This window comes from Thermobia domestica, chromosome 16 (assembly GCF_964235325.1).
Source record: "Thermobia domestica chromosome 16, izTheDome1.hap1.1, whole genome shotgun sequence".
NCBI classification, from domain to species: Eukaryota; Metazoa; Arthropoda; class Insecta; order Zygentoma; family Lepismatidae; genus Thermobia; species Thermobia domestica.
In genome coordinates, this window is record NC_137469.1 from 80918036 (window position 1) to 80938471 (window position 20436).

Genomic DNA, 20436 nt, shown 5'->3' on the forward strand with positions numbered 1-20436 from the left:
TCACATGAGCTGTACTCTACACACTTGAACGCAATTTCGTGATTCCACCATATCTACAAGTTGTGTAGAATTAGACGCCCTCTTATAACATTCCTAGCACTTTCTGACACCGAACATGACTATTTCTTTCAAGTTTAAGGGCGGATTTGCAAACTACGCATCAGAATAAACATCACCTCGAAATTTCAACATCCTAGATACAGCCATTACAAATTTCACATTTTTTCGATTTGCGCCGCGAAACGAAAACGAATTTTAATGCTCTTTTTTCTATCATAAACTATGTTCCTAGCTTCACTGCCTGACAAAATATGACGTTTCTATGGTGTGCGGAACTACTCTAAAAACCAGCATTTCGAAACGACGAAAAATTTCGACACTTCATTTACATGGAAAATGTCGCCTTTTTCGGGATATCGGAATTTTCCCATTACTCACATCCCATGACGAACAAGTATGCAAAATTTGGTGTTTGTATGTTTTGTGGAAGTATGCAAACAATTAAGTGTGTTTCCGACTTTAGAGGTATATAATTCCACGGACGCGGGCCCGCTACGTACCAGTACTATGTGAGCAGTAAGTAGGAAATCCAAATTCTAAGGATTTGAGTAGTGTAGGAGAACGACGTGAGCCTACTGTACAAAAGACCTGGATTCGATCCCCAACAAGTTTTTCTCTCACTTTTTCTTTCTTTGAAAGTTTATTTTTATAGCATAGGTGATTGAAAAGAAGCTTGACTTTATTGTATACGGTATTTCATTCCAACCGGACCCGCAACTAAAACTATTAAATCGAAAGGGGCACTTTTCCACGTATATTATATATTAAAATTATGTACGCTGCCGACGAGACAATTTTCAAAGGTGCCCATTTGCGTGTGTGTGTGTGCGTGTATGAGCGTGTGTGCGCAGTTGCGTACGCAGGAATTTATTTCGGGAAGGGCCAAACTCAATATCAGTGTATTTTATATTGAAATTCTTAAACTTGTCGCAAAAATTAGGCTAAATTTACTCAAAAGTTGGAATTTCGGTGGTGGTCCGGACCCCCAGGACCCACCCCCTGCGTACGTCCCTGTGTGTGTGTGTATTTCCTTAAAATTAATATTTTATACTTTCCATTTGTGGTATTCACTTGAAATTTGGTATACGCATGTATATTAACGAGGAACATAAAAGGGGAGAGAGATATTTTGCAATCGTTTCCGGTTTGAAGCAGACACTGTTGTCGCGAGACAAAATGTATTGTTGTCTTGTATGGACACTATATCGTGAAAATGATGCCCAATGTTTCTTTGAGACTCTTTTTGGGGGACACTGCCTCCTCAGAGCGCCCTGGCGAGATCAAAATAATACGTTTATAATAAAATAACAAATAGAATGTTATCAGCAGTGCCCCCGGGGTAATACTTCCCCCCCCCCCGAACATTGCTTCCGATAGAGACACTGCTGATGCTCAATTTCCAAAGCTACATATGTTTGATTTTAAATACTTCAGTATCGTCTCGAAACTTTACACGAACATACTGCCTAGTTTCGAGACCATCTCAACAGTTAGCGTATAAATATATCCTTTCCGTCTGTCTGTAATAACGAAAATATTTTGTTCACGCAATGCCAACTGAAACTATTTGGTAAAATGAAGCAACGTGATAAGGAAAAAATGCAAGATACAACATGATCTGCGGGGATTCGAACCCAGACCTGCTACTCAGAAAGCAGACACTTTACCGCGGATCTAACTTACTACGTTGAATTCTGTTTGTTCTATTCTACTCAATATACCACATAAGAGGCCAAATGAAGGCAATTCAAAAATATGGCAATTTTGAATTCAAGATGGCGACTTTTCCAATGATTTGTTTCTTCACTTAAACTGAACTACGTCCTTAATAACATAGCGAAACCTGGCTTACCTACCAAGAGCACAACTTACAATTTTCATGGTTACAAATTTTTGAGCCGCCATTTTGAATCGAAGATGACGACTTTTCCAACATGTCGGATTTTTCCCCTCACATGAGCTGTACTCTACACACTTGAACGCAATTTCGTGATTCCACCATATCTACAAGTTGTGTAGAATTGGACGCCCTCTTATAACATTCCTAGCGCTTTCTGACACCGAACATGACTATTTCTTTCAAGTTTAAGGGCGGATTCGCAAACTACGCATCAGAATAAACATCACCTCGAAATTTCAACATCCTAGATACAGCCATTGCAAATTTCACATTTTTTCGATTTGCGCCGCGAAACGAAAACGAATTTTAATGCTCTTTTTTCTATCATAAACTATGTTCCTAGCTTCACTGCCTGACAAAATATGACGTTTCTATGGTGTGCGGAACTACTCTAAAAACCAGCATTTCGAAACGACGAAAAATTTCGACACTTCATTTACATGGAAAATGTCGCCTTTTTCGGGATATCGGAATTTTCCCATTACTCACATCCCATGACGAACAAGTATGCAAAATTTGGTGTTTGTATGTTTTGTGGAAGTATGCAAACAATTAAGTGTGTTTCCGACTTTAGAGGTATATAATTCCACGGACGCGGGCCCGCTACGTACCAGTACTATGTGAGCAGTAAGTAGGAAATCCAAATTCTAAGGATCTGAGTAGTGTAGGGGAACGACGTGAGCATACTGTACAAAAGACCTGGGTTCGATCCCCAACAAGTTTTTCTCTCACTTTTTCTTTCTTTGAAAGTTTATTTTTATAGCATAGGTGATTGAAAATAAGCTTGACTTTATTATATACGGCATTTCATTCCAACCGGACCCGCAACTAAAACTATTAAATCGAAAGGGGCACTTTTCCACGTATATTATATATTAAAATTATGTACGCTGCCGACGAGACAATTTTCAAAGGTGCCCATTTGCGTGTGTGTGTGTGCGTGTATGAGCGTGTGTGCGCAGTTGCGTACGCAGGAATTTATTTCGGGAAGGGCCAAACTCAATATCAGAGTATTTTATATTGAAATTCCTAAACTTGTCCCAAAAATTAGGCTAAATTTACTCAAAAGTTGGAATTTCGGTGGTGGTCCGGACCCCCAGGACCCACCCCCTGCGTACGTCCCTGTGTGTGTGTGTATTTCCTTAAAATTAATATTTTATACTTTCCATTTGTGGTATTCACTTCAAATTTGGTATACGCATGTATCTTAACGAGGAACATAAAAGGGGAGAGAGATATTTTGCAATCGTTTCCGGTTTGAAGCAGACACTGTTGTCGCGAGACAAAATGTATTGTTGTCTTGTATGGACACTATATCGTGAAAATGATGCCCAATGTTTCTTTCAGACTCTTTTTGGGGGACACTGCCTCCTCAGAGCGCCCCTGGCGAGATCAAAATAATACGTTTATAATACAATAACAAATAGAATGTTATCAGCAGTGCCCCCGGGATAATACTTCTCCCACCCCCCGAACATTGCTTCCGATAGAGACACTGGTGATGCTCATTTCCAAAGCTACATATGTTTGATTTTAAATACTTCAGTATCGTCCCAAAACTTTACACGAACATACTGCCTAGTTTCGAGACCATCTCAACAGTTAGCGTATAAATATATCCTTTCCGTCTGTCTGTAATAACGAAAATATTTTGTTCACGCAATGCCAACAGAAACTATTTGGTAAAATGAAGCAACGTGATAAGAAAAAAATGCAAGATAAAACATGGTCTGCGGAGATTCGAACCCAGACCTGCTACTCAGAAAGCAGACACTTTACCGCGGATCTAACTTACTACGTTGAATTCTGTTTGTTCTATTCTACTCAATATACCACATAAGAGGCCAAATGAAGGCAATTCAAAAATATGGCAATTTTGAATTCAAGATGGCGACTTCTCCAATGATTTGTTTCTTCACTTAAACTGAACTACGTCCTTAATAACATAGCGAAACCTGGCTTACCTACCAAGAGCACAACTTACAATTTTCATGGTTACAAATTTTTGAGCCGCCATTTTGAATCGAAGATGACGACTTTTCCAACATGTCGGATTTTTCCCCTCACATGAGCTGTACTCTACACACTTGAACGCAATTTCGTGATTCCACCATATCTACAAGTTGTGTAGAATTAGACGCCCTCTTATAACATTCCTAGCACTTTCTGACACCGAACATGACTATTTCTTTCAAGTTTAAGGGCGGATTCGCAAACTACGCATCAGAATAAACATCACCTCGAAATTTCAACATCCTAGATACAGCCATTACAAATTTCACATTTTTTCGATTTGCGCCGCGAAACGAAAACGAATTTTAATGCTCTGTTTTCTATCATAAACTATGTTCCTAGCTTCACTGCCTGACAAAATATGACGTTTCTATGGTGTGCGGAACTACTCTAAAAACCAGCATTTCGAAACGACGAAAAATTTCGACACTTCATTTACATGGAAAATGTCGCCTTTTTCGGGATATCGGAATTTTCCCATTACTCACATCCCATGACGAACAAGTATGCAAAATTTGGTGTTTGTATGTTTTGTGGAAGTATGCAAACAATTAAGTGTGTTTCCGACTTTAGAGGTATATAATTCCACGGACGCGGGCCCGCTACGTACCAGTACTATGTGAGCAGTAAGTAGGAAATCCAAATTCTAAGGATTTGAGTAGTGTAGGAGATCGACGTGAGCCTACTGTACAAAAGACCTGGGTTCGATCCCCAACAAGTTTTTCTCTCACTTTTTCTTTCTTTGAAAGTTTATTTTTATAGCATAGGTGATTGAAAAGAAGCTTGACTTTATTGTATACGGCATTTCATTCCAACTGGACCCGCAACTAAAACTATTAAATCGAAAGGGGCACTTTTCCACGTATATTATATATTAAAATTATGTACGCTGCCGACGAGACAATTTTCAAAGGTGCCCATTTGCGTGTGTGTGTGTGCGTGTATGAGCGTGTGTGCGCAGTTGCGTACGCAGGAATTTATTTCGGGAAGGGCCAAACTCAATATCAGTGTATTTTATATTGAAATTCTTAAACTTGTCGCAAAAATTAGGCTAAATTTACTCAAAAGTTGGAATTTCGGTGGTGGTCCGGACCCCCAGGACCCACCCCCTGCGTACGTCCCTGTGTGTGTGTGTATTTCCTTAAAATTAATATTTTATACTTTCCATTTGTGGTATTCACTTGAAATTTGGTATACGCATGTATCTTAACGAGGAACATAAAAGGGGAGAGAGATATTTTGCAATCGTTTCCGGTTTGAAGCAGACACTGTTGTCGCGAGACAAAATGTATTGTTGTCTTGTATGGACACTATATCGTGAAAATGATGCCCAATGTTTCTTTCAGACTCTTTTTGGGGGACACTGCCTCCTCAGAGCGCCCCTGGCGAGATCAAAATAATACGTTTATAATACAATAACAAATAGAATGTTATCAGCAGTGCCCCCAGGGTAATACTTCCCCCCCCCCCCGAACATTGCTTCCGATAGAGACACTGGTGATGCTCATTTCCAAAGCTACATATGTTTGATTTTAAATACTTCAGTATCGTCTCGAAACTTTACACGAACATACTGCCTAGTTTCGATACCATCTCAACAGTTAGCGTATAAATATACCCTTTCCCTCTATGTTTGTAATAACGGAAATATTTTGTTCACGCAATGCCAACAGAAACTATTTGGTAAAATGAAGCAACGTGATAAGAAAAAAATGCAAGATAAAACATGGTCTGCGGAGATTCGAACCCAGACCTGCTACTCAGAAAGCAGACACTTTACCGCGGATCTAACTTACTACGTTGAATTCTGTTTGTTCTATTCTACTCAATATACCACATAAGAGGCCAAATGAAGGCAATTCAAAAATATGGCAATTTTGAATTCAAGATGGCGACTTCTCCAATGATTTGTTTCTTCTCTTAAACTGAACTACGTCCTTAATAACATAGCGAAACCTGGCTTACCTACCAAGAGCACAACTTACAATTTTCATGGTTACAAATTTTTGAGCCGCCATTTTGAATCGAAGATGACGACTTTTCCAACATGTCGGATTTTTCCCCTCACATGAGCTGTACTCTACACACTTGAACGCAATTTCGTGATTCCACCATATCTACAAGTTGTGTAGAATTAGACGCCCTCTTATAACATTCCTAGCACTTTCTGACACCGAACATGACTATTTCTTTCAAGTTTAAGGGCGGATTCGCAAACTACGCATCAGAATAAACATCACCTCGAAATTTCAACATCCTAGATACAGCCATTACAAATTTCACATTTTTTCGATTTGCGCCGCGAAACGAAAACGAATTTTAATGCTCTGTTTTCTATCATAAACTATGTTCCTAGCTTCACTGCCTGACAAAATATGACGTTTCTATGGTGTGCGGAACTACTCTAAAAACCAGCATTTCGAAACGACGAAAAATTTCGACACTTCATTTACATGGAAAATGTCGCCTTTTTCGGGATATCGGAATTTTCCCATTACTCACATCCCATGACGAACAAGTATGCAAAATTTGGTGTTTGTATGTTTTGTGGAAGTATGCAAACAATTAAGTGTGTTTCCGACTTTAGAGGTATATAATTCCACGGACGCGGGCCCGCTACGTACCAGTACTATGTGAGCAGTAAGTAGGAAATCCAAATTCTAAGGATTTGAGTAGTGTAGGAGAACGACGTGAGCCTACTGTACAAAAGACCTGGGTTCGATCCCCAACAAGTTTTTCTCTCACTTTTTCATTCTTTGAAAGTTTATTTTTATAGCATAGGTGATTGAAAAGAAGCTTGACTTTATTGTATACGGCATTTCATTCCAACCGGACCCGCAACTAAAACTATTAAATCGAAAGGGGCACTTTTCCACGTATATTATATATTAAAATTATGTACGCTGCCGACGAGACAATTTTCAAAGGTGCCCATTTGCGTGTGTGTGTGTGCGTGTATGAGCGTGTGTGCGCAGTTGCGTACGCAGGAATTTATTTCGGGAAGGGCCAAACTCAATATCAGTGTATTTTATATTGAAATTCTTAAACTTGTCGCAAAAATTAGGCTAAATTTACTCAAAAGTTGGAATTTCGGTGGTGGTCCGGACCCCCAGGACCCACCCCCTGCGTACGTCCCTGTGTGTGTGTGTATTTCCTTAAAATTAATATTTTATACTTTCCATTTGTGGTATTCACTTCAAATTTGGTATACGCATGTATCTTAACGAGGAACATAAAAGGGGAGAGAGATATTTTGCAATCGTTTCCGGTTTGAAGCAGACACTGTTGTCGCGAGACAAAATGTATTGTTGTCTTGTATGGACACTATATCGTGAAAATGATGCCCAATGTTTCTTTCAGACTCTTTTTGGGGGACACTGCCTCCTCAGAGCGCCCCTGGCGAGATCAAAATAATACGTTTATAATACAATAACAAATAGAATTTTATCAGCAGTGCCCCCGGGATAATACTTCTCCCACCCCCCCGAACATTGCTTCCGATAGAGACACTGGTGATGCTCATTTCCAAAGCTACATATGTTTGATTTTAAATACTTCAGTATCGTCTCGAAACTTTACACGAACATACTGCCTAGTTTCGAGACCATCTCAACAGTTAGCGTATAAATATACCCTTTCCGTCTGTCTGTAATAACGAAAATATTTTGTTCACGCAATGCCAACTGAAACTATTTGGTAAAATGAAGCAACGTGATAAGGAAAAAATGCAAGATACAACATGGTCTGCGGGGATTCGAACCCAGACCTGCTACTCAGAAAGCAGACACTTTACCGCGGAGCTAACTTACTACGTTGAATTCTGTTTGTTCTATTCTACACAATATACCACATAAGAGGCCAAATGAAGGCAATTCAAAAATATGGCAATTTTGAATTCAAGATGGCGGCTTCTCCAATGATTTGTTTCTTCGCTTAAACTGAACTACGTCCTTAATAACATAGCGAAACCTGGCTTACCTACCAAGAGCACAACTTACAATTTTCATGGTTACAAATTTTTGAGCCGCCATTTTGAATCGAAGATGACGACTTTTCCAACATGTCGGATTTTTCCCCTCACATGAGCTGTACTCTACACACTTGAACGCAATTTCGTGATTCCACCATATCTACAAGTTGTGTAGAATTAGACGCCCTCTTATAACATTCCTAGCACTTTCTGACACCGAACATGACTATTTCTTTCAAGTTTAAGGGCGGATTCGCAAACTACGCATCAGAATAAACATCACCTCGAAATTTCAACATCCTAGATACAGCCATTGCAAATTTCACATTTCTTCGATTTGCACCGCGAAACGAAAACGAATTTTAATGCTCTTTTTTCTATCATAAACTATGTTCCTAGCTTCACTGCCTGACAAAATATGACGTTTCTATGGTGTGCGGAACTACTCTAAAAACCAGCATTTCGAAACGACGAAAAATTTCGACACTTCATTTACATGGAAAATGTCGCCTTTTTCGGGATATCGGAATTTTCCCATTACTCACATCCCATGACGAACAAGTATGCAAAACTTGGTGTTTGTATGTTTTGTGGAAGTATGCAAACAATTAAGTGTGTTTCCGACTTTAGAGGTATATAATTCCACGGACGCGGGCCCGCTACGTACCAGTACTATGTGAGCAGTAAGTAGGAAATCCAAATTCTAAGGATTTGAGTAGTGTAGGGGAACGACGTGAGCCTACTGTACAAAAGACCTGGGTTCGATCCCCAACAAGTTTTTCTCTCACTTTTTCATTCTTTGAAAGTTTATTTTTATAGCATAGGTGATTGAAAATAAGCTTGACTTTATTATATACGGCATTTCATTCCAACCGGACCCGCAACTAAAACTATTAAATCGAAACGGGCACCTTTCCACTTATATTATGTATTAAAATTATGTACGCTGCCGACGAGACAATTTTCAAAGGTGCCCATTTGTGTGTGTGTGTGTGCGTGTATGAGCGTGTGTGCGCAGTTGCGTACGCAGGAATTTATTTCGGGAAGGGCCAAACTCAATATCAGTGTATTTTATATTGAAATTCCTAAACTTGTCCTAAAAATTAGGCTAAATTTACTCAAAAGTTGGAATTTCGGTTGTGGTCCGGACCCCCAGGACCCACCCCCTGCGTTCGTCCCTGTGTGTGTTTATTTCCTTAAAATTAATATTTTATACTTTCCATTTGTGGTATTCACTTGAAATTTGGTATACGCATGTATCTTAACGAGGAACATAAAAGGGGAGAGAGATATTTTGCAATCGTTCCCGGTTTGAAGCAGACACTGTTGTCGCGAGACAAAATGTATTGTTGTCTTGTATGGACACTATATCGTGAAAATGATGCCCAATGTTTCTTTCAGACTCTTTTTGGGGGACACTGCCTCCTCAGAGCGCCCCTGGCGAGATCAAAATAATACGTTTATAATACAATAACAAATAGAATGTTATCAGAAGTGCCACCGGGGTAGTACTCCCCCCCCCCCGAACATTGCTTCCGATAGAGACACTGGTGATGCTCATTTCCAAAGCTACATATGTTTGATTTTAAATACTTCAGTATCGTCTCGAAAGTTTACACGAACATACTGCCTAGTTTCGAGACCATCTCAACAGTTAGCGTATAAATATATCCTTTCCCTCTATGTTTGTAATAACGGAAATATTTTGTTCACGCAATGCGAACAGAAACTATTTGGTAAAATGAAGCAACGTGATAAGAAAAAAATGCAAGATAAAACATGGTCTGCGGAGATTCGAACCCAGACCTGCTACTCAGAAAGCAGACACTTTACCGCGGAGCTAACTTACTACGTTGAATTCTGTTTGTTCTATTCTACTCAATATACCACATAAGAGGCCAAATGAAGGCAATTCAAAAATATGGCAATTTTGAATTCAAGATGGCGACTTCTCCAATGATTTGTTTCTTCACTTAAACTGAACTACGTCCTTAATAACATAGCGAAACCTGGCTTACCTACCAAGAGCACAACTTATAATTTTCATGGTTACAAATTTTTGAGACGCCATTTTGAATCGAAGATGACGACTTTTCCAACATGTCGGATTTTTCCCCTCACATGAGCTGTACTCTACACACTTGAACGCAATTTCGTGATTCCACCATATCTACAAGATGTGTAGAATTAGACGCCCTCTTATAACATTCCTAGCACTTTCTGACACCGAACATGACTATTTCTTTCAAGTTTAAGGGCGGATTCGCAAACTACGCATCAGAATAAACATCACCTCGAAATTTCAACATCCTAGATACAGCCATTGCAAATTTCACATTTCTTCGATTTGCGCCGCGAAACGAAAACGAATTTTAATGCTCTTTTTTCTATCATAAACTATGTTCCTAGCTTCACTGCCTGACAAAATATGACGTTTCTATGGTGTGCGGAACTACTCTAAAAACCAGCATTTCGAAACGACGAAAAATTTCGACACTTCATTTACATGGAAAATGTCGCCTTTTTCGGGATATCGGAATTTTCCCATTATTCACATCCCATGACGAACAAGAATGCAAAATTTGGTGTTTGTATGTTTTGTGGAAGTATGCAAACAATTAAGTGTGTTTCCGACTTTAGAGGTATATAATTCATGGAAAATGTCTGCATGTTGAAAGAGAAAAATTCATATTTAATAAGCCAATATATGTGAGTATGAGTGTATTAGAATTATCAAAACTCTTAATGTATGACTTCCACTTTAATATTATGAAGCCAAACTATGAAAACAATCTAGAGTTATGTTATATGGACACTGATATTTTTATATATGAAATTAAGATAAGTGATTTTTATAAAGAAATGGAAGAAATGATTCATCATTTTGACACAAGCAAATATCAAGGAGACAATAAATGTAAAACATTACTCATTAAGAAGTAAGTATTGAGAAAGATGAAAGATGAGAATAAAGGCAAAATAATGATTGAATTTGTTGGATTAAAATAGAAAATGTACGCATTTAAAGTAAAATATAAAGAAAAGGAAAAAGAGAAAGGAATACCAAAATCAGTAGTAGCAAAGGAAATTAAATTTGATGATTATAAGAAATGTCTATGTAACGATATTAGAACAAATAAAGATATAAACCTAATTTTAAGTCTTAAACATGATATTTATACTATAACTGTTAATAAGCTAGCATTAGATTCTTTAGATTATATATATATATATAGTACGAAATTGTGTAACTACACTAGCTTGGGGTCATTATTAGGTAGAGTTTTAATATAATTATGTATAGTTTTAGATATAAGTCGTTTATGATAAAATGTAATTCTGTGTAATGTAGTAGTTTAGATAGAAGCTCTTTATGATTAAATGTCATAAAGTTTTATGTGATTATGTTTTTTGAGTACAACGTATGGTTATGGGTGTTCTAAATAGCGAGATTTATATATAAAATCCTTCGTCCGAAAGCTGTCGCAGACTTATCTAGGGGTTGTTCTTTTTTGAATGTTGTCTTCATTGTTTTATGATATTATCTGAAATCTTTGGAAAAATAATTCTCAGTAATATCTTAACACTTATCGTAAAGTTTATCAGCCAAACATAATGCAATACTTAGAAAAATCTTTTTATACACATACTTTCCTGAAATTATCTTAATTATTTCTGATCTTGCATCTGTATTAACATTTGATTGCGATTTTAGCTGAATTTACTAACTTTTCTCATAATACTTTAATAATTCCTTTGATTCTTTATTTTAAGGCCAATTATTGATCTTTTTATCTGTAAAATATTGTCTCCAGAAGATGTCTGCAAAACATACTACTGAAGCTCATCAGGAACATGATGTTGATCGGTGGTCATGCAGCTCATTTATAAGTGTTGTATCACCGACACTGAACTTTACAAAGCAATGGAGTTGTAACGTTCCTCTTTGAGCGTTACATTTTCTCAAAGAGATTATTTGTGGAAATGTTTAATCAGCTCTTAGTTAGTGTTATTTTCTTTTATATTTTTTCAATTCTCGACTCTCATGAAGGATTCAAGATGGTCGACAATTGGACTAGTGTATGTAATCGGAGTATGCTATTTTTCTTTGTATGTCTATGGTTTGCGTCGAGCGGATATCTTTCAGTTTCAGATGATAGCGCTGACTGCTTGAAATAATTTGAAATTTTGTGCTTCGTTTAAACGGAGGGATTATTATAAATGTGCATATATAAACATTGATTCATATAAATTCTATTTCTATTTAGTCATATACATATTATTATTAAAGTTGTCGTTTCGGTATTACGCTCTAATGCGTAGTAAGGAGCGACCAATCAGAGAGCGCGCGGGATGCGGAAGCGTGCTCCCTTTGTTTTCCGCTCTTTGCACGGAAAAATATGGTGGAAGTGAGAATGGAGGCGTAGTTTTGTCATGTCTTTTAGACATAAATTACTGCGTATCGTGCAGTAAGTGATCGTTTCCTATCACGAACCTTTTAGTAAGAGCTGTCGTGACCGAACAGTGATGATAGATTAGTGTACGTGTAGTGAACTACAATAACTCACCTACGAACACTCAGCTTGTGCTCGTTCAGAATATTGCTGGGATTGGTCTGACACTCGCTAATCGTTTGCTGTGATGTAAGTGGAAGTCTGATAGTTCTTCTCCAAGAATTGTCTGTGGGACCAAGTTCGATCTTGTGCATGGCCTCTTCTTCTTGACGTAGTGACTCTCCGTCCACCGCCTTTCCTTAATTTGGGACTCCATCCCTTGTTACTTGCCGGCTGATTCCGCCTGCTTTTGTGGAACTCAAATGTATCCTTCAGTGAAGTTCTCATCTGCGGTCGTTGTTGTGAACATGAGTGTTTCAGCAACTTTGCAGTGAAATTTCGTTTATCTGGTAAGAGAAGTGGTGAAGTGTACTCGGTTGCTATTAACCAAGAAGAGGTTACCATTTGGTCTATCTGCGCATGTGATTATGATTACGGCTACTACGTGGTGAGATGCCTAAGAAGTCGTTGGAGACCGGTTGCCACCCTAGGATGCTGCCCGAAACGGAGCCCTCTGAACTGGCCTGTAGTGTCAGTATTGTCTACTTGTAAGCGTAAAAAAAAAAAAAAAAGGTTGGGTGAGCTTTGGTCACCGTCCCAGTTAACTATGTTTCATTATTTTCTATCTCACTCTATGGAAGGAGTAATGTCGTCCAGGAAACTGTGAAGGAATTTATCCACTGTTCATATAATTCGTCCAAGTTGTCTCTGTTTACAATATCCAGTGATATATTATCACTGTCGTGTGTTTACTCTATTGTCTCAAATCGTTTTATAAAGCAAAAACAATATACATATTCCAATCATTGGTTACTTAGTGAACTTACATACTATATGTGTATCAATTCTACAATGTCTATAATCTCGTTTCAAGTAAATCCTGTCCGTAACGTGTCTGAGTAAACGAAAGTGAGTCTCTATCCAGTAAGTCGAATCATACACCGACGGGATAGTCTGATATCAACACCGTTTCTCTCTTGCTTCGAATGGAATCATTTCCTGAGTTGCGTAGATGTATAATGTATCACTTGCTACCATCTAGCTTATGTTCGCCCAGTAGCGGGCACTCCGTATTGTCTATTTACAAGTACTATGTTTAGTGAAGTAAAAGCTTGATTAGCGATGGCTAGCTCATGTCTGTCCGGTAGTGGACACTCCGTATTGGTTATTACAATATATATATGGTTCATAATTTAAGTATTGAGTTGCCACACAACAATAATCTATGTAAAAATCCTCGAGTTGTCTTCATGTCATATCTTTAGCTATAATGCTATTTACTAGTTCAGTAGGACGCGTCGAAGACGGTGGGCATACGATAGCACTCGCACTTTGATGTGATGGTGTCCGGGGTAGAGTCTAATTTACTGGTTGGTCTTGTACTTCCTATAATGTTTCTGCAGTATGTATTGTTATTACCGCCGCTGTTAATTTGTAAGTTGTGTCGAGGGAAATGCCCTCTTAACAGCTGGTTGCGGAAGTAGTGGAAACGTTGTGTGTTTAGGGAGGAAGGTTAATCGACGCAGCCACATGTTTACTCCCTCTGCGGAGAGATGTTTTGTGAATAGTAATGTAATTGGTAATTTCCTCGCTGTGATGCAGCCTACCGAAGATTATGTCCTAATATTTAGTCGAGGAATGTAAACAACTCTTTTACTGTTATTAAGGATACTGTTCAAATATTGTTGTTACTCATCTTGAGTTGTGTTGGCGCTAGAAGTTTTTTTTTCTGAAATCTTTAAGACTGAATACATATGATTTTTTTTCTGACAATTGAGTTTAGCTGTCCATGATCACTAACGTTGATGATAATCCCAATATTATACGTTATTACAAGAGAGTTAAATAAACATGATTGCAAGGTATGTGGTGTTGTTCTGAAATGATTTTTTTATCTTCCTCTTTCTCCGTACCGACGATGCCATTAGTGTGCAAGAGTCTGGAGTTAAATAGCGTTGTGCTCACTGGTCTATAATTATAGCGTAATGAAAGGAATAATATCGGCGACCCAATTTTTTTTTCCTTTTTCCTTTCCCCTAACGTCAGCTATGAATACAATTTAGAGTAAATGGCTCTTTTCAGAGTTTAGTGCGCTCATTTACCACTCATCACTATACCAGATGTGTAAAATGTCCTAGTTTGAACTTGTAATCGAAACGAACTAATAATTGCGAGTTCTTCATGGCACACTTTCACGCAACCTTCAACAACAGATTGCTTCCTGAGTTACTGGGCATCTTAACCTATCTAGGTATTTTCTGAACATTTAAGAAATGTAATTCGTACGTGTGATCATTGCATTACATAAGATTGTTTACCATTATACGTAATGCGGACATTTTAATCGCATTAAACCAATAGAATGTAAAGTGGAAACGAAACTACTGTATCCAGTGTGTATTTTATGCGGTATAAGGCTGAACTGCTAAACATCAAAAGGGGAAAATAATACATAGCTTAGGTGAACCCACGTCTGAGAAAACATAATTTTACGTATAAACCGAGGAAGTAATGCAAAGGAAAAGACACAAGAATACATTTGTATTAGGCAAGAAAGCCATCAATGATATTGTAATTTATTGTCCGTAAAAAAAACTATTATAGTCCGCGGTACTCGAATTGGCGTGTGGCATCACCCAATAAGCTCGCAGTGCGCTGTTACTAAATCTTCATGGAGGAATCTAATCATTCATAATTGATTTTGTTCTTATTTTTGGACAATTATGAATGATTAGATTCCTCCCTGAAGGTTTAGTAACAACGCACTGCGAGCTTATTGGCTGATGCCACACGTCAATTCGGGTAACGTGGACTATTAGTAAAGTAATCAACATAAAATAACTCTAAGAAATGTTGTACATTGTAAATGAAAATATGTATTGTCATGTGTTCAAATTCGTAAGCAAATGCGATATGTATAAAATTAATGTACTACTTATCTATTGTTTCTTCAAATTATTGTAAGTGTTCAAACTGTTCTCCACCAACCTCAATGCAGCGTTCATACCGACGAATCAATGACTGCCGAACTCTATTCAATACCCTCCAATGTTTTGATCCCCTCCAATGTTAGCATACGCAGCGATAATGCAAGCCACAAAATCTTTAGGAGAGAAATGTGTTACTGGCATACATCTTCCTCAGACGTCATTTAGTATTATGTATTTAATGCCTACACAATTCAACAATGCATTTCGCAAAATTTTTATCGTTACGTCTCACCACACACATATGCAATATTACTTATCTACTCCGAGCGAACACTGTCCTACGAACTTTCACATGCGTTCTTCAGGGCGTTATACATGGCAAATTTGTATTTATTGTTTCTTATTTCAATTCCTTTCGTCACAATATTTATAAAAGGCGACACAGAATCTTTAATTGACCGTCCTTCGCTCATATCCTTTAGTCAAAATAAAGGTCCTGATTCATGAAAGTTATTGACTACAAAAGGATTAGTATAATGAGATGTGGGAAGAAACGGAAGATCTCGAGAAAAACACAGACACGATATTGTCCACCACAAATTCCCATAATCCAGAATCGAAGCAGAAAACCCACACATCAGAAGTGATACTTAAACTGTCATGCCTCCTACAATAATAATTTGTTTCATGCATACACCTATAAATTTATACTAGTGTTCATCTCCAATCGTTATCTTTCTGCTTACTGACGTTATTAGTAAATATTTTTCTTCGAAACACTTCATTGTTAACTCTTTCGGATTTTACATCTTCTTTATAGAATACTTTGTATGTTTCCTTCTTCTCTTTGAGGTTAATCCTTGCGCCATCCCTGTTCTACACCCACAAGTAACCTAATGGAATCTAGGGATGGAAATAACGGCTACACCCTTTACCGGACCTTAATCACACATTTCGTTCTCGAACTATGGTTTTCTTCGGTAGACTTCCGTCAAATTTTAGATGGGCTAAAACTACGAATTTACGCGTTTGTGTACCTATGATGGCCTGTAATTGTTTTCATGTCTTCATGTAAGGAATAATTTCCCGAAGTCCTTTGTTGCTATCTTCGAACACCCTTTCCTGTGTGTGCCGACCTCATTTAAGCTTGGAGAGTAATCTGCATCCAATGCAATCTTGGGAATTTGAGTCTCATATGGATTGGGGTGCTCTTTCTGCCTTTACTTTTCGTAGAATACCCAATGAATTTCTTGATTCCTTTGGGGTCCTTGCGCTGCTTCTGCACCACAATTGTTCATTAATAACTTTCACGACTGAAAATAATGAATGTCTCTTTCTATCTGACTTTGATCCGACATTCCTTTCTCGAGTTATGGCTATTTTCGCATTTTTCCAACAAATTTTTGACTGGTCACAGAGCCGAAAGAAAGCATTCTGCGCCCAGGTTGGTCTTTGCGATTTGACTTTCAATGGGGCGTGTCATGAATCATTCACCAAAAGGCGTCGAGGTTGTTTCCGCACACCACGAATATGCACAATCACATGGTAGGTTGTTTCAATTTTTATGTTGCAAAAGAAAAAAAAACTACCTATTTTTTTAAAAGATGTAATACATTTGAATGGGCTTCCGGGTCCACCTATAACAAATGAAAAGTAGTAATCAAACAAGTACTACATTCTCTCCATATTAGCAATTTATTTGGAACTACGCGGATTTTATCTTTTCACGAGATCTTACACTTCCCTTTATGAATTATGCTTTTCGTAAAAATTACATTTTTATCTCGTTTAACTAGGTCATGATGAGAGCTAGGTGTATTAAATAATTTTCTAATCGTAATATTAGCTAAACACCACAATCTGCTTTGTTTACATGTATGTGTTACATATAAACTTACATTATCGAATTTATTCGTAGATGCATATCACTGGTTTCAACGCAAACAACTGACGTTTTCACCCAGAGTTTGCAGAATCCAAGGGTGTGGAACCCAAACTCCCTGTCCTTAGTTCGTCCAGCACACAGCCAAAACCTCCACGTAGTGTTATTCGTAGTGGAAATCCCAAAATAACACTATCTCACTACCAGTCGCCATACATTGTCCACATAGAACTCCCAAAGTAGTACCTCTTCACTGCCACTCGCCATACACTGTTGGGATGAAAGGATGAAACTCTTAATACAACATCACTTAATCTCAACTTGCCATATGTTGTGGCATGAGATTGTTAGTATATAGGTCGTTGTCTTATAGACTCTACTTTCTCTCAGAGGAAAGGAAACTCATCAGTTCGCTAGACATCTTTGATTTTTCTGTATTGTGTTACATTATGTTGCGTTTCCGCTCCTAATTCAGATTATTTGCAAGGACTGCTAAGTGCTTTATTTGCCAAGGTAAAGCAAAGTATGTCAGAATTTAATACACACAGCAGTAGATGTTAAGAAAAATGAAATAATTTAATGTAATTATTAGAAATTAAAAGATTATTACAATTCCTAAAGGAGCAATCGATTCATTTGGTCCACTTATTTCAGAATATGCCAAATTGTCGTCGGCTCCAGTTTTAATTTCTGCTGATTATTATGCTTTGAAGATTAATATTAAACCATCCGAGCATAGAGGAAAGGGCAATCCAGCGTATTATCAGGTCGAATTCAAGGTAAGAACATATTTTTCCAATGTAATAATATCAAGTAGATAATTGATGAGTATTTTTAAAGTTTCATTGAATAGTCATTCTAACCTTTTAAAAAGGTTGTTGTGTAAATTTGTATTGTTGTATAAATTGTATAAGTTTAAATTACAAAGGAGATTCGAAATGTTGCCTACTATCTATAGGGTAATTGTAATTATATACGTAATCAAGAATAACATTCAAATAATTTCGTATAATGTTATGAAATACAGCATACCATTTGATGTTCGTGAACTCCGTCCATAGAAAGAATATCAATAAGTCTTCGAGCACTGCTTCAGATCCCACTTCATATTAGATTATGACGCTCTTGATCACTGATTGGTGCGAAGCAAATTTCTCAGTCAGTGTTTACTTAGGAACGAATGTTCACAAAATGTGAAGATATAATCAACATGTCCAGCGAGGGAGAATGTTTCCTCAATCTGTTTTATTTGTCTTATCACCTTGAAACATATGTAACTTTTTCTCCATATGTCATTTCTCCTTTTTATTTAATAAGAAGTTATTTAACGTAATTTGGCAGCAAGACATTTATTATTATTTATTAATTTGTACTGCTTCCTGTGTGGTAATTATCTTGTTTTTTCGAAAGCATTGCCATTCTGATCAGTATTCGAGCTGTATTAAAATAATATATATTAAATTTTGCATCATATTTCCTTGTGAGCACCACAACTCAAAATAAATATTACTATATTATTTCCTTGTATCTGCTCTAATTTGTAGTTTAACTCTCTATATATGAAACATACTATTACAATGTCAGATAAAAAGTGTTAATGGCAAGAAATCATCTAGCAATGAAAATCAGTAATAACAATTTACACTATCACATAGCAAAATTATATATTCATTAAGTATCTCAGTCTCCAATTTGGTGGGTCCAGCTCTCGTTATCAAAATTCAACTACTCCATCAAACGTGCATATTTTGTGAAATCATGCCTTGACGCTTTCCGTAATTCATAATCGCCATATGTCTAACACTCAGGATACTTGTAATGTGATATTAATCCAAGATTTTCCCATGTTGCAAATGTTACTCTAGAATCTGACTGAATTCTTAGATTTGGTAATTATGTAGGCAGATCTCTGTGGCAGAATAGAACCTTAAATTAATGACGAATTTATTATAGATAATCTGATTTATATTCGTAGCTCTTAGTGTTTAATTCATTCACTTAGGAAAGTAGTTTTGATTCCTGGAATAAGTTAGAACCACATGGAATTGAAGATAGACCTGAAGAAACGATTATAGATATAAAAGGATTATTACCTGGGAGGTCGTACAGAATAAGAGCTATCCTAATAGACGAGGACGGTGACTTATATGAAGGAGATGATATCCCAGTTCTACATACTACAACCAAATGTAAAGGTATGAATCGCCCAACCCATCTCTTGCTAAATAGAATTTTAGACAAACACGCTGTAGGTTGCTGTATTTAAGTGAATATTGATTTTATAGGTTCAATGTATAAAAATTTAACATAGAGTAAATAAATAGGTAAAAGAGGTGAGACAGTTGTGCTCCTTGAAAAAGGAAGGGAGGTTGAAATAAATGGAAGCACTTTCAATTTAATTTGAATATCAGAAGTTTGCATATTTCAATACAAAAAAAAAAAACTTTATATATCTACTACACTAATTGCTTAACAATGTGGTTATTCAAAGATCCAGTTCCCAATTCTAGTATTTGATCATTATTCGAATATATTCTTGCTATTTTTTACACTCTCTACTCAGAAAACCAGTTATTATTTTCTAACATTGCTAAACTACGAACTTAAGCTTCCCACTCTTTTTGTACCTCTTGTGATAATGCAAATAATATTTTTCGGATTCATTTGCTACATCACCAAATCTAATGTGCTTGATTTAGTTACTGGTTGAAGTGAGTTAAAAGTCAACTTCACACAACTAATTTATTATCGCTACACTGGCGGTGGGATTTAAAAATGCAGCACTAAGAAGGAGACATAATAGGAAGTCCAAAATTGCGGAATATGTAGAGCATAGAAGGATAAACGGTTAACACGACAGTGACATGAAAGAAGAGAGGTACCGGGTATAACATCTAGTGCCAGCAAGCGGAGGCGGGCAAGAGAGCCAGTTAGGTGATAGGCGAAAGTTGGTGTGACATAAGTGTGTGCGTACGGTCAAAAAATGCTTCCTAGTTGAAAGTCGCAATCTTTTCAGCAAGTTTCAGGCTTTGTTCGCGGACGAGTAATGGCATATCGTGAGCGTGGTTTATCTTTCCGCGACCTTGTTGTTCATATTGGACGAAATACCGATCACGATGCAGCGCTAT

The 20436-nt window shown here is 37.3% G+C and overlaps 1 protein-coding gene across 1 annotated transcript in view; it reads left to right on the forward strand.

Annotated features, from left to right (window-relative positions):
- The window catches only part of LOC145673196 (uncharacterized), a 401214-nt gene that overhangs the window by 321614 nt on the left and 59164 nt on the right, over positions 1-20436 (forward strand). The window contains exons 14-15 of the mRNA XM_081742667.1: positions 17963-18087; positions 19311-19503. Coding sequence (XP_081598793.1) covers positions 17963-18087; positions 19311-19503 — 318 coding nt within the window. The remainder of the gene's footprint in view (positions 1-17962; positions 18088-19310; positions 19504-20436) is intronic.